At 42.9% G+C, this 26,648-nt stretch overlaps 1 protein-coding gene across 2 annotated transcripts in view; it reads left to right on the top strand.

Moving 5' to 3' along the window:
* Positions 1–23,591, top strand: part of Tig (Tiggrin) — a 198,637-nt gene extending 175,046 nt beyond the window's left edge. For both annotated transcript variants that reach the window (XM_070998377.1, XM_070998378.1), the window contains 2 exons: positions 21,546–23,345; positions 23,406–23,591. In XM_070998377.1, coding sequence (XP_070854478.1) covers positions 21,546–23,345; positions 23,406–23,468 — 1,863 coding nt within the window. In that variant the 3' untranslated portion in view covers positions 23,469–23,591. The remainder of the gene's footprint in view (positions 1–21,545; positions 23,346–23,405) is intronic.
* The last annotated feature ends 3,057 nt before the right edge of the window (positions 23,592–26,648 follow it).

Here is a 26,648-nt window from a genome sequence, read left to right as displayed (position 1 = left end):
TATTTTTTAGGGTAGTACTCATATTGATGGACATGGACTTGACACATTGCACACGTTGTATTAAGTTCTTACCTAGCAGTATTTTGATGCTTATTTTCTGTTTAGTCTTGTTTTTGGATGGTTACTTTGTGTATGGTACCTGTAAAGTACTTGGTTTTGGATGATTACTTTTTGTATAGTATCTGTAAAGTACTTGGTTTTAGATGGTAACTAACTGTTAACAAGTGTTATGAGTTGTTATAGTTTCTTATTAAGAATTATCAAAGCATACAAACCAACTTACCGTGAACTATAATTACCTGACCGCCATTAAAGTCAAATGCCCAAGACCTAAGGAGCAGGACGTCTGATAAGATCATACATCTCAAGACCGTTGATAAGGGATGATGTTCCGACCGTGCACAAACTCGCAAGTAGCCGACGTACCTCATTGAACAAAATACTTTCCCTTCACCATACTTGTAGTTTTAATTACAGTCAAAAAGAAATTTTGTAGGATCATTTAATATTATTTTATTTATTTTATTATTGTAAACATATTTCATTTAATTCATAATTAAATATATATTATATATATTTGTATATAAATAATTTTCTGACACCTCCCTCTGTAAGAAATATATGGGTTGTTAACCTTCGTTCCAAACGTTCCCATAGATAGATGTAAAATAATTCTCACAATTTAATGTTTCTCAGATGTTGGACTATTCTTAAACCATTCATTTGTTCAGTCAAAAAAAAATTTTGTAGGATCATTTAATATTATATTATTTATTTTATTATTGTAAACATATTTCATTTAATTCATAAATAAATATATATTATATATATTTTTATATATTTAATTTTCTGACTCCTCCCTCTGTAAGAAATATATGGGTTGTTAACCTTCGTACCAAGCGCATATTTTCGCTTGGTTCCCAGCGTCTTTTAATTTAATTTCTGATTCAAGTATATGATAGAGGTGGTGTGACCTGGTAATATCTCTTTTTTTGTTGCCAACTATTTTCTAGTTCTAGATTTCTAGTTCTATTCTATTTGTATGAGTTAGGCATCATTGTCTAAGATTTTGAATAAGTTTAATGAACTCTTTAATAACAATACTCATCTGCTTTTCGTGATACATGATGGCGGTTGGGCTGCTTGGACTTTGATTACTAGCTGTTGTTAACTGTTATGAGCTATTAATAGATGTATACAAGTCGTTTACTAGATGTTATTAGCTGGTTACTACATGTTTAGTATCTGGTTACTATATCTTTAGTAGATGTATACAAGTTGTTTACTGGATGTTATTATCTGGTTACTAGCTGTTAAGTATCTGGTTTCTATATGTTTAGTAGATGTATACAAGTTGTATCCTAGATGTTAGCTGGTTACTAATTGTTTTTAACTTCTACGAGCTGTTATAGTCTTTTGTTAAGAATGATCAAAAATTCTTGATCACTAGACGACTTTCGATGTGAAGTAAAAACTTACACTCTCATTTTTAAGGTGTTTACTATCTCACACGATAGATACAGGTACCGTGAAGCCGATCATACAGAGGCATTTATCAGTTTCCCCTGCTATTGAGAAGCTGCTTTATGCAGAAAACCATAGAATGCTACAGTTAGTTGTAATAGAGGAGTCGAAAAGTGCCTGGTCGTCGCCAGCCTTTCTAGTCCAGGAGCCAGGACAAGTCAGACTTTGTTTAGATAGCCGAAAAGTGAACTCGTAGCGAACTAAGAAGGATGCTTACCCACTGTCTCAAATTGATAGCATTCTCAGCCGATTGCCCAAATCCGTTTTCATAAGTAGTTTAGACTTGAAGGATGCCGTGAACGTGGAGTTCGCACCGATCCCAATAAAATCTCAGCTACAGGGTGGCTGATGAATATTGCTACATTAAGAAACTCAAATATTTTTTTTTCAGTGTATGGAATTCTTTTTTCTTTTATTTATGTTAAAGCTCATTCAATTTTATTAAATATAGCTTAATTAGTTTTAAAAATAATGGAATTTAAATGCCCCCTGCTCGTTGATGCATGTGCGGCATCTTACCAAAAAGTTGTTCATTACTGCTTGGAGAGTTGAGACAGGAATAGCCGCAATTGTTTCTCGAATGGATTGCCTTCAGTCAAATTTGTTCTTTTTGCTTTGTAGACTTCCTGTTTGTAAGAACCCCACAAGAAAAAGTCAGGTGCAGTAAGGTCAGGCGACCTGGGTAGCCAACGGAATGTGGAGTTTCTGGATATCAGCTTATTGGGAAATTTTCGTCGCAATTCTGTCATAAAAGGTTGCGCTATGTGAGGAGCTACACCATCTTGCTGAAACCACACAGAGTTGAAAGAAATTTTCATTCGGCGTAATTCTGGATAGAAAAACTCTCTCAACATGCTCAAGTAACGGTCTCCAGTAACCGTAACGGTGTGACCGTTTTCTTCGAAGAAGTAGGGCCCGACAATGCAGCGTGATGAAACTGCACACCACACTGTGACACGAAGTGGATGCAATTCCGTCTCATGGAGTGTCTGTGGGTTGGAAGCACTCCATATTCGACAATTTTGTTTGTTTATGTTGCCGCTTAAATCGAAATGGGCCTCGTCAGACATGCACCATTTGAAGCATCTTCTGGCAAAATTCCAAGCGAATCGGCAAGTCTGCAGCGTTCAGTTTGTTGGCCATTTGAATTTAATATGAGAATAAGTCCAAATCTTTGTGCATAATTGACTGTAATGACTGTCTGCTTACACCCATTTGAGCAGATAAGCTTCTTGTCGAAACACGTGGATTGTTTTGTATGGCAGCAGCTACAGCAGCGATTGTTTCCTCCATTCAAACTGAAGGGTTTTGATGGTAAGGTCTTCTGTTGACTGTCCCATGCTCGGCAAAATTGTTTACAAGTCTCATTATGGTCCATCTGCTCGGAGGATTGCCGCCAAACGTGCGCCTATACTCTCTTTGAACCGAAACTACGGACTCCAGTGCGTGATAGCGGCGGACAATCCAAATTCTTGTTTCAGTGTCACAGTTATCCATTTTTGTGAAATGTAAAAGTCAATCTGCAAAATAAAAAAAAATTAACCATATTCATTAAATAGAAAAAAAGGTATTTAATTTTTTTTTGGTAGCGGCTTTCATCAGCCACCCTGTATAACAATTTTTCTTTGCCAACAATACTTAAATCGCTAAGAAGTTTCTTCGGTTTAGCAGGATGGTAAAAGAAGTTTATAAATAATTTCGCTGCAGTATCAGCCCCATTGACCGACCTGTTTAAACCAAAACAATAATTTGTAATGTCAGCTGAGGGAAAAGATGCATTCGGATTCCTGAGAAATAAGCTTTTTACTGCTTCTACGGCTTAGAGTGAGATAGAGCAATTTAATGAAATCTAAAATTTAAATTAAAATTTGTTTGGTAAATTTCTTGAACGTAGTGCTTTCCCCTCCCATGCGTATACTGCTCCACATACTCCGCTCCTTGCTCAATGTTCCTCATCGACCACCATTCCGGCCTCAACGATGTATTCTCAGCCTTGTAGCATTAACTTTTTGACCTCGTGATCTTGCCCTTTCTGGTGGCGTGTCCACCGTGGCCTTAAACTCCTTCCTGTCTATGAACACTGTAATGCTCCTGGCATTCACATCTTCGGTATGCCCATGCATGGTTGATTATAATACCTCTCCTTCCGTTGGAAACACTCTGATCATGTGCCTTCCTGGTAGCTTCTGCAGATTGTGCCTTGCTTCCTACGTGCGGCTTCCAGGTGGACTTTGGCCGGCGAGCTGTTTTCCGTGATCCTCTCCAGGACTTTCTTTCGGGACATAACCAGAGGCTGTGTCGAGGTCTGCATGTCTACCATGAAGTCTTTGAAATACTCACCGTAGGCTTGCTTCCTCTGTCTGACCCGATCGGCTAGTTTCACCATGAAGCCATTGGTTCAGAAAAATTCCTGGAAATCTCCGGGTGAAAACCAGTTTCCAAAAACCTGTTCTTGGCGATGAACCATTTAACGGCTGTGCCCTGCAGGAGTTCCGGCATCGCTTTGGGGATTTGATTTATGTCGAGCCCGTGTGTAAGAAAATTCCAGAAATTCCAAGCGCTTTTCGTGCCCGTCATACCGAAGCTCCACTCTCGGACCTACTTCACCACCTTGGCGTAATCCTGCACTACGCCGTTCCCCTTGTTCTACCATTCTCTTCTCTCTCGACTCGAAACCCAAGAAAATGCATGATATCCGATTGGGAATTGGAATGGTTGTGATCGTCAGCTGACAGTGACTCCCAGCTTTCGGCGGCGGCGCTCCTCAATGACTCCTGTGGCGTCGCTCTTCCTGGACTGCTCCAATCCCGCACGGCTGGCTGGACTCAGGATGTTTGGTTCTCGTCAATGACACGTATGGCCCAGCAGGTCGAACCCACAACCCTCCTTTGTCGCTAGATACGATACTCCGTCTCCACTCTTACCGTACCGGGATCTCGTTCTCCTTAACGCCTCCGCTGTTCCTCCTATCAAATCCTTTCGTCTCAAATCACCGTTGCAGTATCAACCTTGTAGCTTCAGCGTCTTGACTATGATATCTTGGTCATAGTGTTTGAGCAAAGGAATCTAACGGTACTCTCGCGACCACGCATTCGTTTGAATCCTCGAACTAGTACTTTTCTTCTGCTTGTCTCGTGGATTGTCTCGCGTATGTCGACTCTCGCCTGCGTATCTTGATTGACTGTTCTGAGCTGCGCTTAGGCCTTACCCTTTATAGGCCTTGGCTGTCCCGTTATTTCCCCCTTTGTACACGGCTTGCACCGAGTCCGAGTCCAAGGTCCACCGACGTCCCGTTAGTTCAGGGTGCGTCCTTTTTGTGCTGGTCCAAAGTCCGCACATTTACCGTTCGACCTTTCTGCCCTTGGCGACGAGAGTCTAAGTCCAGCGCTGCACCGTTATTTCTCGGTCTTTTCGTTCTGCTTGGGTGCAAGGTCCATTGTTTATTGGTGGACGGGGATGCCCTTGGCTCCTCCAGATTTGTGACGAGTTTTAAAACTCCTCACAATTCATTTTATTCTTCTTACGACGTCACTGACGATAAAATCATAGCTAGTGAACTTGTGTTCCGATTTTAATAATTTTCGACGTGCCGGTAGGTATTGAAAATCAAAATAAAATAAAATGTATTTTACATTTTAATCTTTTTTAAATTTGGGGGTCACAGAATTCGGTTTGTAACCTGCCAAAAGTTCGAAATACCGGCTACGAATTGGAAAAGTGTTATTAAGCCATAAAAAGTGGCTAAGTTCGAACACTTGGTACTTTGACTAATGGATCAATTGTAGGCCCTATACAGACTTTATTATTATTATTATTTATTGTTTTAGGCTTCCTAACGCTACAAGTTTTAAAACTTATAAATTACAGCGCTAGTCACAACTGGTAAACATATTTAAATTTGGACAAAATTGGTTCTTAAATCTAATGACATACATTGTTACATTTATTGTTGAACATTTAGATAAATAGAAATGAAGTTAAATCGAAATTAAAAAACTAAGGAAAAGGTTTTGGGGATAAGTCGGAATGTTAAAATAGGATAATATACCTTATAGTAGACTAGAACTGCTATTTTTTAGGTGTGAGAGAAGTTTTGTCTTAAATAGTGTTGCGCTCCTAGTTTCTTTTATGTAGTTGGGAAGCTCGTTCCACGTTCTAATCGCATTTATAAAAAATTGTCTATTTGATAGCAGAAACCTGTGTCGGATGCAGATAATATTCTTTGTTCTTGTAGATCTGGAGAATTGTAATTTTTCAAATAAGTACGATGGCTCCCTGGTGTATATAACTTTGTGTAAAAAGATTATTGTTCTACTTTTCATATAATCTGCCAAGCTTATATCAAATATCTTGTAAGAAATTTGAGTTACATGGTCAGATCTATGCAAATTAAATATAAAACGCGCAATACTGTTGTATGCTATTTTCAGCTTATGTTGACTTGCTACATCACAATTTGCATAGATCTCTAGACCATAAAAGAGTGTGGGTATTATACAAGACTTGGCAATTAGAAGACGCACACTAACAGGTAAGGAACATTTAACTAGTGACAAGGATCTTATTAGTCCGTATGTTTTGCCTACAGCTTTGTTTACGTGGTCATTCCAGTTCAAGGTTCTATTAAATGTGATACCCAAATTATTGGCGGTTTCCACGTACTCAATTGGTGTTTTGTTAATCATCAAGGGGAACAGTTCAATATTGCATAATTTCTTCTTAAAAATGATTAAGCACTTTGATTTCAATGGATTGATGGCTAGACCGTTGTTTTTTGCCCATTCATTTACTCTTCCAAGCTCCATTCTACAAATATCTAAACACTCACTAATTCTGTTTAAGGGACGACTAACATACATCTGAACATATAAATGGACATTACATTTCGACAGCACAGAAGGAAGATCATTTATATAAAGTGTGAATAATAGTGGTCCAAGAACCGAACCCTGGGGTACACCACGCTTCAGATAGGCAAACGAAGAACAAATATTTGACGATACAACATATTGACGACGATTTTTAAGATACGAACACAAAAGTTTGAGGGCAGTATTGGAGAAGAAATACAAATTTTTGAGTTTTGAGCACAGGATATCATGATTTACTGTGTCAAACGCTTTGCTGTAGTCCAGCAATAGTAAGAAGGTGACATACGAGTTGTCCGTCTGTTGACGTATATCTTCGGTTATTTTTAAGATGGCTGAAGTGCAGCTACGATTTTTTCTAAATCCAGATTGATGGTCATTTAAGAGGCTATTGACAGATATAAAATTATTTATTTGTGATGCGACAATATTTTCAAACACCTTCGAGAGGTACGGAAGAATAGATATCGGCCGATATTCTTTGTTTGATTTTGGTATTGGGATAATTTTGGCGGTTTTCCAGCAATCAGGGAACGTAGACGTGGTAAGAGCCGTGTTAAATGTGTGCGTAAGGTATGGGATAAGTTTAGGAAGTCGAATTTTTATAAATTTAGGATGAATATCGTCAGGTCCAATTGCGTTAGACTTAATTTTAAGAATATTATCTAAAACATCACATTGGTCAACACACATAAATCTAAAGCTAGTATCACAGACGTTTTCAGGTACTGAATTCAGGTACGTGTTGGTTGTGACCTCTGGAACTTGGCATTCTGCTAATTTAAGGTTGAGTTCATCTATGTCAACATCTAGTTCCTGTGATGTCTTTTGTTTACCTATCCCTAGAGTTTTAATCTGTTTCCATGTTTGATTCGAAGAGGTTGAGTTTTTAAATTTTTGGCTAAAAAAGTTTGATTTTTCAGAGTCGATTAGTTTGGTAACCGTTTTTCTCAGAGATTCAAACATGCTGTGGTGTTGCGGTGTTTTGTATCTTTTCCACTTCTGGTATGCTTCATTTCGTTTTATAATTGCCAATTTTATATTATTAGTAAACCATGGTTTTTCGGACGGTCGAATTGTTTTACTTTTAACTGGGACAAAACTATCGTATAATTGGCTAATATTATGTTGTAGAAGTTTAAGTTGACGATCGACTGTTGGAAGACTGTAAATATTGTTCCATACACACAGGTCAAATGCTTCGTTCAACAGTATGTAATTAATATTATTAAAATCACGATAAAATATTGTATGGTCCGTGTAGTTTAGGTCAAAGTTATAGGTCAGGTATATAAGGTCATGTTTTGAAAAGGACGGAACGATTAGCTGATCATACAAACATATTTTATTAACATCACTCACAAAAAACAAATCTAATAATGAGTTACGTGTTCTGCTGAAGTGGGTTGGAAATGAAAGATTCACTGGTTTCAGACCTAGCGATTCCATGTTGCTGGTAAGGTGAGATTCCCCCAGAATATCACTATTAAGATCGCCTGCAAGGATTACACCAGTGAAGTTTACTGTAATGTCTGTCAGAATATTGATTAAATCATCATAGTTTGTGTTGCAATGCGGACGATAAATGCAGCCAATTAACAGATTTTTATCAATAATCGGGTTTTGTATTTCAAGAAAAATATATTCTATTGCACTGTTTATTGTGTGTTGGCAAATAATTTTGGCTTTTAATTTTTTGTTTACATATATAGCAACTCCTCCCCCATGACTAACACGATCAGAACGGTACACATTATATCCATCACACGATATTAGCACATCACATAGACTCTGGACAAACCATGTTTCAGACACGCATATAACAGCAATTTCCGAATTTACAAACATGTACCTAAACTCTTCAATTTTCTTTGGCAGGCTTTGGGCATTTATATGACAAATCTTGAGACCAGGGTTCTGCTTTGCCAGGATGCACAGAAGGGCACGACTATTTGCTGTTGAATTATTAAGGTTTTCTTCCATTGTGAATAGTGTTAAATTTCAAAATAAAAAAACAAGGACTGCACACCAGACAAAAAATTAGGCAGACTACTAAATTAACAATGCGACTGATCCTAAACAGATGAATAACAAGAGATAAAGATATTAAACTAATTGGAAATCCTAATATAGAGATAAAAAATATTTTAATTACGAAATGAATTATTCTCTAAAGCGGCATCTCTGCTTGAGTTGATTACAGACTTTAGCGTTTTAATCATTTTAAAGCCTTAAAGTGGGCGTGGCACATTCAAATAAGAAACTTGCGCTGAATGAGAAGCTGAGAATTGTCTCCGTATGAACGCTGTGATCTCGGAAACTTTAAAATTTTTTATCTAGCATGAAAATTGTGGGCGCCACAGGTTTGGGCGGTTTGTGGGCGTTTGAGTAGTCGTGGCACCCTGCTGAAACAAACTTGCGCTGCTCAGGAATCTCAGGAATCTGCATGCCTTATCGCAGTATTTCAGATCTTATAGTTTCTGAGATCTTAGCGTTCATACGGACAGACGGACGGACGTACATGGCTAGATCGACACGGCTAGTGATCCTGATCAAGAATATACATACTTTATGGGGTCGGAAACGCTTCATTCTGCCTGTTACATACTTTCCGACAAATCTAGTATACCCTTTTTCTCTACGAGTAACGGGTATAAAAAGGGACCTGACTACCCACTTAAAAGAGATCCATGGGATTAGACAGGACTCCTGAAGAAGAGGTAGAACCTCCTGTCAGCATATGCGGCTTTTTGCAGTAGCACTATGTTAGGTTACGTTAGGTTAGGGCGGCTGTCGGACTGTAGGCCGACACACTTAGACCTCTATGTATATATATCTTTAAAGGTAGTTCAAAACATGACCGTTTTAATGTCATTGATTTTAATTTTGCGAAGGTGTACAGAAATGGGTTTTCTCTTCATCTTTGAAAGACCATAGCTTGGTCAAAAGGACTCGGGTTTCGATATGACATACCTTTATTCCACCTTGTGGAATGATTATGTTGGTATCTGCATTAAAGTGTATAACTTTAAAGGTAGTAAAAAATATGACCGTTTTTATGTCATTGATTTTAATTTTGCGAAGGTTTACTGAAACGGGCCTTCTTTCCATCTTTAAAAGACCATAACTTGGTCAAATGAACTCCGATTTCGATATGGCATACCTTTATGGGCTTGTGGAATGATTATGTTGGTATGGGTCTATGGGTCCGTTGTGATACCGAATAATCTCGTTCTTTTCCTTCTCTAGGGTCCCATAACTTATATGTATCAGCCTGTGATTAGCTGATCAGCATGTCTTCCACCCGGAAGACTTAGTAAAAGCACTTACGTTTTTTAGATTAATTCCCGTTATTTCAGTAAGATCGTCGATGAAGGGGTTTCCTAAGTGTTTCATTCTGAGTCTGCATAGGGCTGGACAGAAGCAGAGAAGGTGTCCCTGCAGCTTCTACAGAAGTCAATTTTTGGGGCTTTTAGCCTGCCGGCATGTGTGCCAACGAGCCAGTGGCCTGTAAGAGATCGAATCAGTATGCCACAATCTGTGCGGCTGAATTTGAGTAATTCTGAGCTTTTTTTTTTGTTTATCACAGGCCATGTCTGGTAAGAGATACGACACTGCGGTGCGTTTTGCCAATGGGTGTTGGCTAGTTTGTTAAAATAGTTTTTTATATTTGGCTTTCAAGTTGCCATGGGCTTACCGACATTCTCCTTTCCTGGGAGGAGAGGCTTGGTGGTGCCCTGCCTGGCTAACTCGTCCGCTATACAGTTGCCTACGATATCTCGGTGACCCGGAACCCATATTAGGCTGATAGTAAAGTGATTAGCCATCTCGTAGAGAGATCTGCGACAGTCTGCTATTGTACGGGAGTGGTGTTTGTCGAGTAGATCTATTTAATAGCTGCTTGGCTGTCACTATATATATTAAGGTGTCCTCTTTGGAGGCAAATGTTCCCTAAACCGGTTAGAGCTTCTTTTATACCGTGAAACTCCGCTTGAAAGACGCTACAGTGGTCCGGGAGCCTGAATGACTTCCTGATATCTAATTATTCGGAGTATACACCTCCGCCAACTTGTGCTTCTAATTTGGAGCCATCTCTATAGAAGCAGATTGCGCCCGTCGTGCCCGGTCGGCCCTGCTCCCATTCCTCTCTATCTGGAATCAGGGCCTCAAAGGGTGTGTGACTATATTCAATGGATTTGAATAGATCCGTTATCTTTGGAATCGATTTATCATGCTGGAGCCCGGTGTCCCTCAGTCGAATAGCTGCCGATTTGGCCCTATCCATGCCTGCCAAGTTCGCATTCAGCGCGTCATTCGGGGTGGTTCGAAGGGCTCCACAAATACACAAAGCCGCCATTCACTGTACTTTGTTTAGAGGAGTCAGTATGCATTGTTTGTGTAGAGCGGTCCACCACAGAGCCACTCCGTATAGTACGATTGGCTTGACTACCGCTGTGTATATCCAGTTGACTATTCTAGGTGACATGCCCCATCTTAGCCCAATTGCTTTTTTACAGGAGTAAAGTGCAATGGTCGCTTTCTTGGTTCTCTCTTGGTTATTTAAGCCCTATTTGAGGCGCTTATCTAATACTAACCCCAAGTTTCTGCCGTGATCGCTAAAAAGAGAAATTACAATTGTTTAGAATAGGTGGGTTGAGTTGTGGAATTTTGTATCTATTTGTAAATAGAACAAGTTCCGTTTTTGAGGGATTTACCCATAGTCCGTTCTCTATCGTCCATTCCGATAGTATTTTAAGTTTAACGGTCATAAGTTCGCAACGTGTTTGTGATATTTTCCATTAAAGATGATGACGACGTCGTCTGCGTATGCCACTACCTTACAACCTCCTCCTTCCAGAATCCGCAGTAGTTTATTTACTGCGATATTCCACAGGAGGGGTGATAGTACACCTCCTTGCGGGGTGCCTCTGTTCACTAGTCTAGTCTGGGCTGAGGTCCCTAGTGTGGCTGTGACCATTCTGCTTATCAACCCCACCATTGGCGGCTCAACCCCTAGCTCTGTGAGAGATTATGTTATAGCAATGGGAAGCACGTTATTGAAGGCTTGATGCTGCTTACCACCAAGTGTAGCGGCGATTCGGTTAATAAGCGTGTTGTGCCTCTGATATTTGTGTCGGGTCGATAGTGGCCCTTATGTGTAGGCTTATCATTCTTTTAAAGCTCTTAAGCAGGAATGATGTTAGGCTTATTGGCCTTAAATCCTTTGCTGTGGTATTGGTGGCCTTCCCTGCCTTGGAAATGAAAACCACCTTCGTTTCTTGCCACGCTGTTGGTAGTTCTCCTACCGCTAGGATGGAGTGGAAGATTTTTTTTCAACCAGTTTATGGCTAATTGTCCTGCTTGTTGGATGTGTGCCGGTGTTATCCCGTCCGGTCCCGGCGATTTGTATGGTTTAAAACTATGAATGAACCATTTCATGTTGCGGTCTGATAGGAGGGGATCTAATTTGATTCCCTCTTCTACTCTTCTTTCTGGAGGATGACCTGTTTGTTGGCTCCCCGGGAAGTGAGCGTCTAGGAGCAGGTCCCAGGACTCTTTACTGGAGTCTGACCATGATCCATTTGCTTTCTGAAGATAGCCTAAGGGCGCGGCTGTCTTAGAGAGTATTTTCCTGAGCCTATGTCAGAGCAAAAGGTCTGCCATGCAGTTCGTTTCGCTCTTCTAATGGCCTTCTTGTAAGAGGCTAGTTCATACTTGTAGTTCTGCCAGTTAGTGCCCTCATTTCCCGCCTTTGCTCTTTTAAACAGGCATCTGCAGTTGGTTCTGAGGATTGATAGTTGTTGGGTCCACCAGGGGGCTTTTTCCTTCCCCTTGGTTTCCCTGTGGGGCACTTTGGGGTGGGGTACTTTGAAGACAGTGTTGCATGCTTCTGTGGGTTTGTAATGATTTCTGACGGTTCCATGGGGAAGATATTCGTTAGAACTTCTTTGTACCTGTGCCGGTCGGCTCGTCTAGGGCTATCGAAACTGACCGGCAAAGGCGAATCACGGGACAGTACGGTTTCTAAGAATATATGGTCCGAAAGGGAGTGCTCGTCAGAGACTGTCCAGTTTTTGACTGCGCCTACGAGTGAATCTGATACCAAGGTTAGATCTATGATCGTTTGGCAAGCTTTAGTTATGAATGTAGGGACATTGCCCCTATTGCATAAGAATAGGTTCGAATTTAGAATAAAATCAAAAAGAGACTCACCTCTGTCGTTGTTGTTTGGGCAACTCCACTGGGTGTGATGGGCGTTGGCGTCACAGCCCATTACCAAACCTTTCCTAAGCTTTTCATACTTCTCTGCCAGTCCTCTGATCAGCGCATCTGGGGGGTTTTCCTTTTCAAAGGCCAAGTAGGCCGATAGGACCCTTCTAGAGCCACTTTGCAGCTCCAGGCTTACTGCGGTGTTATCTCCGTTACTGTATTTGCGAAGCAGAAATATACTAAACGCCTTTTGGCTAATATGCAGGTTCGAATTTTACCTTCCTTGGGGTCAAGCATAAGCTTGTATTCCTTTGTTCCTAGTCCAGCAAATCTTGCCTCCTACTACCCAAGGTTCCAGTACTAGAACTAGGTCAGGTGAAGCAGAAGTGCAGCAGACACTGCTTTACTGTGGTGCAGGTTTATTTGTAGAAGTCTTAGTGACATCTACTGCAACCTCCACCACAGTGACGTCGGCCTCAAACTCCTCAGCAAGCACCTGCTCGGCTGGGTTGCCGGCAGAGCTGCTAGCGGCGTTGGAGTCGCCCTTGTACACCTTGATGTGGATCGCACTGAACCCGAAGTTTAGCACTCCTCGAGCAGACTCGTTTGGAGCAACTGACTCCATGTTTTGGACCAACGCGGCCTGGTTGACATGCACTTCAGGCTCCTCCACCTTGACGACTTTCCAGTCCTTCGTGGGGAGGTGCGGGTTGCATTCTTGCAACATGAAGAGAATGTCCTCCGGCGCCTTGATCGCTGCTGGGAGCCAAATCCGAGCTCGGGGCCTACTGGGGACATCACACCAGTCTAGTGCGACAATGTTCGCCCCTTCGTAGACCTCACCGAGCTTGCTCGACGCCTGTTTGTACAGGTCAGCGGACCGCTGACTGTCGCAGGCCACCACCTTGACGCTGCCCGTGTACCAGCCGGCGTCCATGCAGCAGGGCGATGTGCCTGGCTTCTCCCGCACCATGCGCAGGCAAATAAGGGAAAGGTGGGACTCCACTGCCGTCCACTTGTTCCTGGGAATCCTGCCCTCCGGATTGCCTTTGTCTTAAGACCGAGTAAGACTCGGTCCTTCGTAATTTCGGCGAAAGAGACCGATGGCTGGATCTTAGATCTCTTCGTCTGAGCCCATTATTGGGTGGGCTTACCCTGCCCGTAGTTAGGAAGCACCTTCTTTGCCCATTCTACCTTCTTTAGCCATTCAGGCGAAGGTGTGGCAATGTTGCTCCTAGTATGAGAGCGCAGAGTCTAGGCGGCAGTCCGCCTTTCTGCGTAAGTTTATTTATTGGCGCCAGCAGGTGGCCCGAGCGCCTTGGCAGTGCCTACCGCTGCTTTAGGCGCAGGTGCGCACGTGGCGGAGGAGTTCGCGGCTGGCTTTCTGCCACCCGTGCTGGTACGGATATTGGAACCAGTGTTTAGCTTATCCGAGGGTTTTAAAAAGTTTCCGTCTCTGTGTTTGGTTTTTAATAACTTCATTCGATTCTATAGTAAATCCCACGAGTTGCGGAGAAGAGGAAAAGTCCGACCGGGCAGAGATCCGCGATGCTCGGGTAAGGCGACAGTTTGTACAGGGGGTCGCCATGTCCCTGAGCACACCGTTTGAGACTGGGCTAGTTTTTGTTCCCGGCCCCCAGCCAGGCTGACTCTTGGCACGGTCCGTATTACACCGTAGTTCGGCCCGGAGTAAGATGTTGTCTTGAGAGGGGAGATAGGGTGTACTTGTTTTGTTGGGAGTTGGTTTGTGTAACGCAACTATTTAGATGCGGCTGAACAATTCGCATCGTCGGTATTGCTTCGTTGCAGTATTTCCAGGATTGCTTATTTACTGGGGCTTCCGTCCACGATTCCGTGTTTGACTTCTCCCACCAGCTTATTCACAGTTGTCCTCGAGAGATGTCGTCCGCTATCCGCAACCTGCGACCCGCTCGGTTGTCCCAGTTAGGCGACTTTGGAACCATCTCACAAGTTCCTCAAGTTAGTGCAGTAGCACTATAGAAACAAAGAAGAAATACACCACAGAGTGTAGACAATATTTCAACAAAGCCTGCATTTAAACCCAGTTTTCAGGAGCGCCAAACTGCCCAGTGTGCTAAAAGCGGTGTATTTCCCAAAAGCTATCCCAACCGACTTATTTTTCACTTCAAACGCGTCACCAATTTTTGATCTGGGCGTTAGAGTGAGCGTGGCATATTCGCGTAACAAACTTGCGCTGCGAACAAGGAATCTGCATGCCTAATCCCAGTATTGTAGCTCTTATAGTTTCCGGGATCTCAGCGTTCATACGGACAGACGGACATGGCTAGATCGACTCGGCTAGTGATCCTGATCAAGAATATATATACTTTATGGGTTCGGAAACGCTTCCTTCTGCCTGTTACATGTTTTCCGACGAATCTAGTGTACCCTTTTACTCTACGAGTAACGGGTATAAAAAAGGACCTGACTACCCTACTAAAAGAGATTCATGGGATTAGACAGGACTCCTGAAGAAGAGGTAGCACCTCCTGTCAGCATATGCAGCCTTTACAGTAGCACTATGGAAACAAAGGAGAAATACACCACAAAGTGTGGACACAATTTCCACAAGGCCTGCATTAAAACCCAGTTTTCTGGAGCGCCAAACTGTCCAGTTTGCTAAAAGCGGTGTATTTCCCAATAGCTATCACAACCGACTAATTTTTACCTTCATACGTTGTTCGTATCGTTCTTGCTTACATCAAGCTAACTAAATTTAGCAGAAACATTGGAAGATTGTCTAGGGACAAGTTTGAAACAAAATCCTGAAATGAGTAGCGTAAGCGAGGAAATTGCAGCTGCTGTAAAAGCGATGCAAATTAATTTACTAACGCAGTTTATGGAGAAAACGGCATACAAACATTGAAGCTCTGTTAGGCAGCGGCCTAGAGCATGAACCAGATAGTCAGCAACAAGCGGCTAATACTAGCCGCAGTGTTCCATTAGAGCAACTGTTAGGGCTATCTATCCCTCAAGAGAGTGATAGTAATTTATTGCGATCTTTTAAAATTTATTTTTCCGATCTGTTTTAGATCTGTTAATAAATAACTGGGAACTTCGGTTTTCAGGAACTGACTATACTTTGGTTGTGGAAAATTTTTTTTAAGGGTTGGGGCCTTAAGTCATCAGAAGGGAACCGAACACCAGATCCCTTCCCTAGTAGAAAGGGCAGAATTAAGTACGACCATAAAAAAATTTCCGTCTTTCGCTGCCAGGGTCTTGGAAAAAACAATATTATTATCTCACACGATAGGCACAGGTACCGTGAAGCCGATCAATCAGAGGCATTTATCAATTTCCCTTGCTATTGAAAAGCTGCTTTATGCAGAAAACCATAGAATGCTTCAGTTAGTTGTAATAGAGGAGTCGAAAAGTGCCTGGTCGTCGCCAGCCTTTCTAGTCCAGAAGCCAGGAAAAGTCAGGCTTTGTTTAGATAGCCGAAAAGTGAACTCGTAGCGAACTGAGAAGGATGCTTACCCACTGCCTCAAATTGATGGCATTCTCAGCCGATTGCCCAAATCCGTTTTCATAAGTAGTTTAGACTTGAAGGATGCCGTGAACGTGGAGTTCTCACCGATCCCGATAAAATCTCAGCTACAGGGTGGCTGATGAATATTGCTACATTAAGAAACTCAAATAATTTTTTTTTCAGTGTATGGAATTCATTTTTCTTTTATTCATGTTGAAGCTCATTCAATTTTATTAAATATAGCTTAATAAGTTTTAAAAATAATGGAATTTAAATGACCCCCTGCTCGTTGATGCATGTGCGGCATCTTACCAAAAAGTTGTTCATTACTGCTTGGAGAGTTGAGACAGGAATAGCCGCAATTGTTTCTCGAATGGATATCCTTCAGTCAAATTTGTTCTTTTTGCTTTGTAGACTTCCTGTTTGCAATAACCCCACAAGAAAAAGTCAGGTGCAGTAAGGTCAGGCGACCTGGGTGGCCAACGGAATGTGGAGTTTCTGGATAGCAGCTTATTGGGAAATTTTCGTCGCAGTTCTGTCATAACAGGTTGGGCTATGTGAGGAGCTACACTATATTGCTGAAACCACACAGAGTTGAAAGAAATTCTCATTCGGCGTAATTCTGGATAGAAAAACTCTCTCAACATGCTCAAGTAACGGTCTCCAGTAACCGTAACGGTGTGACCGTTTTCTTCGAGGAAGTAGGGCCCGACAATGCAGCGTGATGAAACTGCACACCACACTGTGACACGAAGTGGATGCAATTCCGTCTCATGGAGTATCTGTGGGTTGGAAGCACCCCATATTCGACAATTTTGTTTGTTTATGTTGCCGCTTAAATCGAAATGGGCCTCGTCAGACATGCAAAGACAGTTCAACATGTTTCCATCCTCTTCCACCATTTGAAGCATCTTCTGGCAAAATTCCAAGCGAATCGGCAAGTCTGCAGCGTTCAGTTTGTTGGCCATTTGAATTTAATATGAGAATAAGTCCAAATCTTTGTGCATAATTGACTGTAATGACTGTCTGCTTACACCCATTTGAGCAGGTAAGCTTCTTGTCGAAACACGTGGATTGTTTTGTATGGCAGCAGCTGCAGCAGCGATTGTTTCCTGCATTCAAACTGAAGGGTTTTGATGGTAAGGTCTTCTGTTGACTGTCCCATGCTCGGCAAAATTGTTTACAAGTCTCATTATGGTCCATCTGCTCGGAGGATTGCCGCCAAACGTGCGCCTATACTCTCTTTGAACCGAAACTACGGACTCCAGTGCGTGATAGCGGCGGACAATCCAAATTCTTGTTTCAGTGTCACAGTTATCCATTTTTGTGAAATGTAAAAGTCAATCTGCAAAATAAAAAAAAATTAACCATATATTTTTAAATAGAAAAAAAGGTATTTAATTTTTTTTTGGTAGCGGCTTTCATCAGCCACCCTGTATAACAATTTTTCTTTGCCAACAATACTTAAATCGCTAAGAAGTTTCTTCGGTTTAGCAGGATGGTAAAGGAAGTTTATAAATAATTTCGCTGCAGTATCAGCCCCATTGACCGACCTGTTTAAACCAAAACAATAATTTGTAATGTCAGCTGAGGGAAAAGATGCATTCGGATTCCTGAGAAATAAGCTTTTTACTGCTTCTACGGCTTAGAGTGAGATAGAGCAATTTAATGAAATCTAAAATTTAAATTTAAATTTGTTTGGTAAATTTCTTGAACGTAGTGCTTTCCCCTCCCATGCGTATACTGCTCCACATACTCCGCTCCTTGCTCAATGTTCCTCATCGACCACCATTTCGGCCTCAGCGATGTATTCTCAGCCTTGTAGCATTAACTTTTTGACCTCGTGATCTTGCCCTTTCTGGTGGCGTGTCCACCGTGGCCTTAAACTCCTTCCTGTCTATGAACACTGTAATGCTCCTGGCATTCACATATTCGGTATGCCCATGCATGGTTGACTATAATACCTCTCCTTCCGTTGGAAACACTCTGATCATGTGCCTTCCTGGTAGCTTCTGCAGATTGTGCCTTGCTTCCTACGTGCGGCTTCCAGGTGGACTTTGGCCGGCGTGCTGTTTTCCGTGATCCTCTCCAGGACTTTCTTTCGGGACATAACCAGAGGCTGTGTCGAGGTCTGCATGTCTACCATGAAGTCTTTGAAATACTCACCATGTCGAGCCCGTGTGTAAGAAAATTCCAGAAATTCCAAGCGCTTTTCGTGCCCGTCATACCGAAGCTCCACTCTCGGACCTACTTCACCACCTTGGCGTAATCCTGCACTACGCCGTTCCCCTTGTTCTACCATTCTCTTCTCTCTCAACTCGAAACCCAAGAAAATGCATGATATCCGATTGGGAATTGGAATGGTTGTGATCGTCAGCTGACAGTGACTCCCAGCTTTCGGCGGCGGCGCTCCTCAATGACTCCTGTGGCGTCGCTCTTCCTGGACTGCTCCAATCCCGCACGGCTGGCTGGACTCAGGATGTTTGGTTCTCGTCAATGACACGTATGGCCCAGCAGGTCGAACCCACAACCCTCCTTTGTCGCTAGATACGATACTCCGTCTCCACTCTTACCGTACCGGGATCTCGTTCTCCTTAACGCCTCCGCTGTTCCTCCTATCAAATCCTTTCGTCTCAAATCACCGTTGCAGTATCAACCTTGTAGCTTCAGCGTCTTGACTATGGTATCTTGGTCAGAGTGTTTGAGCAAAGGAATCTAACGGTACTCTCGCGACCACGCATTCGTTTGAATCCTCGAACTAGTACTTTTCTTCTGCTTGTCTCGTGGATTGTCTCGCGTATGTCGACTCTCGCCTGCGTATCTTGATTGACTGTTCTGAGCTGCGCTTGGGCCTTACCCTTTATAGGCCTTGGCTGTCCCGTTATTTCCCCCTTTGTACACGGCTTGCACCGAGTCCGAGTCCAAGGTCCACCGACGTCCCGTTAGTTCACGGTGCGTCCTTTTTGTGCTGGACGGGGATGCCCTTGGCTCCTCTAGATTTGTGACGAGTTTTAAAACTCCACAATTCATTTTATTCTTCTTACGACGTCACTGACGATAAAATCATAGCTAGTGAACTTGTGTTCCGATTTTAACAATTTTCGACGTGCCGGTAGGTATTGAAAATCAAAATAAAATAAAATGAATTTTACATTTTAATCTTTTTTAAATTTGGGGGTCACAGAATTCGGTTTGTAACCTGCCAAAAGTTCGAAATACCGGCTACGAATTGGAAAAGTGTTATTAAGCCATAAAAAGTGGCTAAATTCGAACACTTGGTACTTTGACTAATGGATCAATTGTAGGCCCTATACAGACTTTAGCGTTTTAATCATTTTAAAGCCTTAAAGTGGGCGTGGCACATTCAAATAAGAAACTTGCTCTGAATGAGAAACTGAGAATTGTCTCCGTATGAACGCTGTGATCTCGGAAACTATAAAATCTGCAAGATTATTTTGTCATTGAGCCGCGCCCACTCTAATGCCCACAAGCCGCCCAAAACTGTGGCTCCGACAACTTAAGTGCTGGAAAGAAATTTAAACTGAAATGTATTGTTCTCATCAACACCTATCGATTTACCCATAATCCGTGACACTACACTATGATGTAGAGGTTCAAAAGTTATTCTAGGCATATGGTTGCTTTGATAAAATGGCTTAGAATTACCCATTCATTAAGTTTCGCCCAAACGATTAAATTCGATTTTCACGTCCCTTTCCATGCTATAATAATGAAAAATTGTTTATCAAATACTGGTTATTATTCCTGTTACTCGCAGAGTAAAAGGGTATACTAGATTCGTCGGAAAGTATATAACAGGCAGAAGGAAGCGTTTCCGACCCCATATATGTTCTTGATCAGGATCACTAGCCGAGTCGATCTAGCCATGTCCGTCTGTCCGTCCGTCCGGATGAACGCTGAGATCTCGGAAACTTTAAGAGCTAGGCAATTGGGGCTTGGCATGAATATTCCTAAGCTTCTTGCGCAGCGCAGATTTGTTTCAGCTGCGTGCCACGCCCAATCTAATGCCCACAAAGCTCCCAAAACTGTGGCTCCTACAGTTTTGATGCTAGAATAAAAATTTTAACTGAATTGTATGGTTCTTATCAATACCTATCGATTGACCCAAAAAAGTTTGCCACGCCCACTCTAACGCCCACAAGCTTCAAAAAATCGTAGATGTGAACGCGGATATCTCGGAAACTATCAAAGATAGAGAATTGGGAGTTCAGATTTAGATTCCGTAGCCTTGTAAGCAGCGAAAGTTTAGTACGCGAATATGCCACGCCCACAACCGCCCAAGCCTGAGGCGCCCACAATTTTCATGCTAGAAAACATTTTAACTGAAATGTATTAGTCTCGTCAATACCTATCGATTGACCCAGTAAAAGTTTGCCACGACCACTCTAAAGCCCAAAACGCTTAAGTCTGTCTACCGCCCATATAACGCATTTCAATCTCGCTTTGCTGCTTGCATATCTTCATTTCCCTTTTGTCCCTTTAGCTGAGTAACGGGTATCTGATAGTCGAGGTACTCGACTCTGGCATTTGCAAATGCGGAGGGTAACCTGATTTTCAAGACGCATTTATACCCGTTACTGTTAGAGTAAAAGGGTATACTAGATTCGTCGGAAAGTATATAACAGACAGAAGGAAGCGTTTCCGACCCCATAAAGTATATATATTCTTGATCAGGATCAATAGCTGAGTCGATCTAGCCATGTCCGTCTGTCCGTCTGTCTGTCTGTCCGGTTGAACGCTGAGATCTCGGAAACTATAAGAGCTACGCTATTGAGATTTGACGTGCAGATTCCTGAGCTTCTTACGCAGCGCAAGTTTGTTTTAAGCAGTTTGCCACGCCCACAAACCGCCCACATACTTCAAAAAATCGTTAATATGAACGTGGATATCTCGGAAACTATCAAAGATAGAGAATTGGGATCTCAGATTTAGATTCCGTCGCCTTGAGCGCAGCGCAAGTTTTTTACGTGAATATGCCACCCCCACTCTAACGCCCGCACACCAAAGAAACCTATGACGCCCACAACTTTCACGCTAGATAAAAAATTTTAGCTGAAATGTATTGGTCTCGTCAATACCTATCGATTGATTAAAAAAAAATATGCCACGCCCACTCTAACGCCAACGTGTACCACCGGTAGGTGGCGCATTTTAATCTCGCTTTGCTGCTTGCATATCTCCATTTTACTTTGGTCCCTTTAGCTGAGTAACAGGTATCTTATAGTCGAGGTTATCGACTATAGCGTTCTTCCTTGTTTCTTTTGTCAATATTGCTTATAAATGTCCATTGATTGCATTCCCAGAATGATTTATCACTTTTTTTGGGTCCATACAAAGTTACCCGCCCTAATATACATACATAAACTAGTAACTTGATATATTTTGTTATTATTATTATTTTTTATTATTAAATTTATTTTTTATATACATAGGTTGAAAAAGAAGCTGCTCGACTTTCGCTAATAGGAGTAATTGAACGTCCGCAGAACAACGTGAAGTATGAGGATATAGGCAAAATTTTGATTGGAAACCAGTCTGCTTCATGGAAAGACGAATTGTTGACACGCCTTCGAAGTGTGACCAGCCAGCGTCCTTTCTCTCGGCAAGAGTTTGAGAGCTACCTGATCCGCAACAAGGCGATCTTCGAACAAATCGCAAGTCAATACCATGTGAATATCAAAGATATTCACTTGTGGCTGAACCAGAGCGCCAAGAACGCGGGCCTGCTCAGCTCTGAGTGGGAAGCCAAGGAACGCCTGCATATCGACAATCTGATCAGCCAGCAACAGCGCAAGCAGCATAGGTGGTCCGTTCAGGAGCTGGAGCTTCAACTGAACAACGATCAGAAGCACTTGAAGGAAGCAGTTGGCCAGTATCATGTGACTGTCGAAGAGTTGATGGTATGGTACAAGAACGAGCTTAGCCGACTCTTAGAGCAGCGCAGAATCGACCGCGGCTCAGACCTCTCGTGGCAGACCGTTGATTTGGTTACTGGACGACAGGTCAACAACTGGCATGAACAAGAGCGAATGCGCCTGCACGAAGTTGCCGTCGGCGTAATGATCACTGAGAAGGAGCTTCTTGATTTCATCTCACAGGACACAAGCTTCCAGGCGCAGTTGGCCAAGTTCTATAATGTAAGTCTGAATCAGTTGGCGCCCTTGCAACGCATATATATCGGCAACATGGCGCGCGAGAACTTACTGGAGCAGCGCCGGTTGAACCATCTGGACACTTGGCAGCAGCGTGAGCGTGACCGCCTTTATGAATTCATAGGTAATCAAAACATGACGCAGTTGGAACTTAAAAATTTGCAGAACCAGGACACCCACCTAATTGAAGAATTCTCCCAGAGGTACGAAATCTCGGCACAGCATCTCAAGGACTGGCAGAACCGGGAGCTCGGGCGAATTAACCAGTTGGCAATGTACTACGGCATGTCGCAGAGCGATCTGCAACAATTCCGGGAGGGCGAGCTTCTCCAACTGGCCTATGTAAACCATCGCAAACTATTGCCCGCTGTCCAATTAAAGGAATGGGAGAAGCACCACAACAGGTCCTTAAGCCGCTTGCAGAGTCGCTATGCCAAGCTTGGCGAAGAATTGGTCGCCTGGCGCCGCATTCTCTTTCTGCGAAGCCAGGGTCTTATTGACCTTCCAGCAGATAGTGAAGATGGTGGACACGTGGTGGATTCAGGAAGCACCAACGCCACAGCTGAATACAATCCAACATTTTCAAAAGATAGAGGAGACCAGCCGCCCCACACGTACGAGGACTCCTTTGTTGAGGGAAATGAACCGGGCCTGGAGAGCGAGACGAACCATTCTCGAACTTTAAAATTCACCTCCTTCCTGCCTACGACCACTCCCCTTACTCCCACTGACGGGGGTGGACCGGTTGGAGGGTACGAGTACCATCGTGAAGACTTCACTTTCAACGTGCCAGTGGGCGCAGCCTCGTCCTCTGCTGGACCCACTGTATCCTCAGCTAGTGCCATAGGGGATAAGCCCACTCAACAGGAGGAAAATCTTGAGAAACAGCAGCAGGTGCAACTGCTCAGTTGGAATGAAAGGCTGGATGATCCGGGAAACCAGAAACAGTTTGAGAACCAGGCCTGGAACCATCAGTCGGATGGCCTTGGTCGGGATCAGATTCAGCTCAAAGATGGCTCAACCTTTGGCCAAAGGGAGGGTCATACCAGCAAAAGTCAGCCTCTACAGCTACCTTCAAAAGTACATTTTTGATTAACGATAGACTAGCAGGAAAATTAATGGTTTCATTTTTCTAAACAGGTAGAGGTAAATGCAACCGCAGAGCCCTCGTTCTGGAACAAACTCAAGGAAAAGATCGGATGATATAAAACTATAAGCTACCATTTACGATATTTGCATACACTCATACAAATATTGCTTTCTGCATATATGTTTTTAATATCTTAGTAAAGGAAATAAATAAAGTACTCTTTTGTGCAGCAATAATATTTAAAAACGTACATAAAAGCTAGGGAGAGATTTTGAGCTGATTCGGAGTTTGCTCCACCAACGGGTATTTATATTTAATGCTCGCAGCTTTTTTTGGGATGAACCAGTTTTGGGTGCAGATGGATATTAGTACATACAAAAAAACATACTTAACCCTTGAATCTCTGTCCATGTAGGCGCTAGATAGATGCTAACGTCGTGGTCGTTGTATAGTAGTTGTAAATGTGTAATAACTTTCTGAGATTAGACATTTTATTTGCTTAGAACTTTTTGGGTATTTATAATCAAAACTAAATTTCTTTTATACTTTTACAACATATGAACAAATTTGCGCTGCGCAAGAACCTCAAGTAATTTAATGCCGCATCCCAACAATGTAGCTTTCATAGTTTCCGAGATCTCAGTGTTCATACGAACAGACGCACAGACGAACGTGGCTCTACATATGTTGTAGGGTCGGAAACGCTTCGTTCTACCTGTTATCTACTTTTCGAGAAATATAGTATACCCTTTTACTCTACGAGTAACGGGTATAATAATACGAATTTATATAAATTGGATCGAACTGATTTTGATTGGTCTGCTCGCTACGAGATCTTTCGGCTAGTTTAGCAGATGGTGTGTTTAAACGAACGTTCTAGTTTGTTGTCTGTGATGTTTCTACGCTGCTCGATGAGATTGCCGTACCTCTCGTGATGTTGCTGCTGACGATGTACTAAACACTGCTTCTGGATGTGAAGCGAAGCTGGATGTATCGGGGGCTCTGGCTCTCGAGGTTTCAAAAAATCTCCGTTCTAGGAACTCGCTCGCAAAACAGCTGGGCTTTTCCAGGACTACGCCTCTTGAAAACCACAATAGGTCGACAGCTCGCCCTTCCTGGCTTGAAGCGTGATTCTTAGGCACTGGGGGACTCGGTCAGTTGACGTTTTGGAATTCCGCCTTTAAAACCGCTGGACTCTCCAGGACTACGACTCGATAACCACAATCGATTCACCGCTCGCCCCTCCTGGCTACTCGCGCCAGGTCCTGCTTAATTTACCACTCGACGAACCGGTTCGCACGCTGGCCACACGTTTGCACGTCAGCTATATAACTTTCTCCCCGAGCTCAGGTTCCTCGCCGCAGGACCTTATTGCTCAAACTCAGACAGACCCGCCGTGAAATACACCAGCATTTAGTCGAGACAAGAGGGGAAATAGGTTTTATTTAGCTATGTGATCCCCGCAGGACCTTAGTGACCTGTGTCGCAATTTGCTGTCCCAATGCCGAACAATTCGATCTGGCTCCTTGTCGACTTCCTACGGCGCTGCTTCCGACGACTTAACTTGTTGTTCACTTGTTCATTTGATGCTGGTCGACTGATTTCTTGACTTTAATAAACTGATTTTAAAGAAATAACGCCTCGTGATCGATTGCTCCAGCTGCGAGGGCTCTGCGGCCCTATATAGGGCCTCGGAAACCTTTATTTCCCTTTGCGCACGGCCCGATGGTTCTCTCCACTCCAGGTCCGAGGTCCGTGGTTCGACCCCGTTGTCCCGTTCTACGGCTTCCAAATAGAGGTATGGTACAAGAAAGAGCTTAGCCCACTCTTAGCGCAGCGCAGAATCGACCGCGGCTCAGACCTCTCGTGGCAGACCGATGATTTGGATACTGAACGATAGTCCAACAACTGGTATGAAAAATAACGAAAGCGCTTGCATGAAGTTACCGCCGGCGTAGTGATCACTAAGAAGAAGCTTCGTGATTTCATCTCACAGAACACAAGCATCCACGATCCATTGGCTAAACTCTGTCATGTGAGTCTGAATCAGTTGGGGCCCTTGCAATGGATATATATCGGCAACATGTGGCGCGAGAACTTACTGGAGCAGCGCCGGCTGCTGGCCTTTTGGCAGCAACGTGAGCGTGACCGCCTGTATAAATTCATAGGTAATCAAAGCATGACGCAGTCGGAACTTAAAAATTGGCAGAGCCACCCACCGAATTGAAGAATTCTCCCAAAATTCTCCCGAAGTCTCGACGCAGCAGCTCAAAGACTGACAGAACCGGGAACTCGGGCGAATTAACCAGTTGTCGCACAGCGATCTGCAACAGTTCCGGGAGGGCAAGCTTCTCTAACTGCCCTATGTAAACCATCGCAAACTATTGCCCGCTGCCCAATTAAGGAAATGGGAGAAGCACCACCACTGGCTCTTAAGCCGCTTGAAGAGTCTGCAAAAACAATCTTATCGCTTAGTTGACTTCTCTGATTTTTCTTCTAGCACAGCACCAGTGTCGATAGAGACCACGAAAGCAGGATGCTATAGATCTTCGGGTTGAGTAAGAGGTGCTACTTTGGACAGAAACACGCAGTCCGGATTAGATACAAAGCACAGTTCAGTAAACAGCCCAATGAATTTTAATGTTCTTAACTTGAGAGGGTATCCGGTTTTAACCAGGTCTCTGTAAACACAATTTTGTGAGATGCAAAAGAAAGACTATCCGAATACAACTTAGTTATACTGATAGGAAAGAGATAAGCTGGTTTTTAGTTTTTTGAAGAAGGTGCTACGGTAGAAGATGAAGGTGCGACACTACTGGGGAGTCTTGTTTCTACAGGTTTTTTCTTTTACTTGAATTCCTATTTCTAGCTTCGAGCCACCATAAGTGTATGCCAGAATTCCTAGTTTCGAGTTCCTTTACCACCATAAGTGCTGGCCAGAATCTTGCAGAACATATGGTTGAAAAGAGCTCGCTTGGAGCAGAAATCTTAAAAGACAATGTGTCCCCGGCATAGGTAAAATTAAATTTTCCACGGTAATATTTTTGGCCTTTGTTTTGTGCTGTATATAGTCAGTTTGGTCAGGGAAAAGCCGAGAAACAAGTATTTGTTTTCTTAGCAGAGCCACTGATGCGGGCTTCGGTGCGGCAGATTGTATTTCTGCAGAGCCAACGTGTGCCGGTAGAATAGTAGGGTCAGTATTAACTGCCGGTGTCATGATATTTAGTGATGAAGGAACTGGTGAGTCAATTGCAGATGATCCAGATTGCAGTTGATCTATATTTTTTATTTAG

This window comes from Drosophila suzukii (genome assembly GCF_043229965.1).
Source record: "Drosophila suzukii chromosome 2 unlocalized genomic scaffold, CBGP_Dsuzu_IsoJpt1.0 scf_2c, whole genome shotgun sequence".
NCBI classification, from domain to species: domain Eukaryota; kingdom Metazoa; phylum Arthropoda; class Insecta; order Diptera; family Drosophilidae; genus Drosophila; species Drosophila suzukii.
Note: the sequence above shows the minus strand (reverse complement) of the source record. Positions and strands in the feature narration are given on the sequence as shown.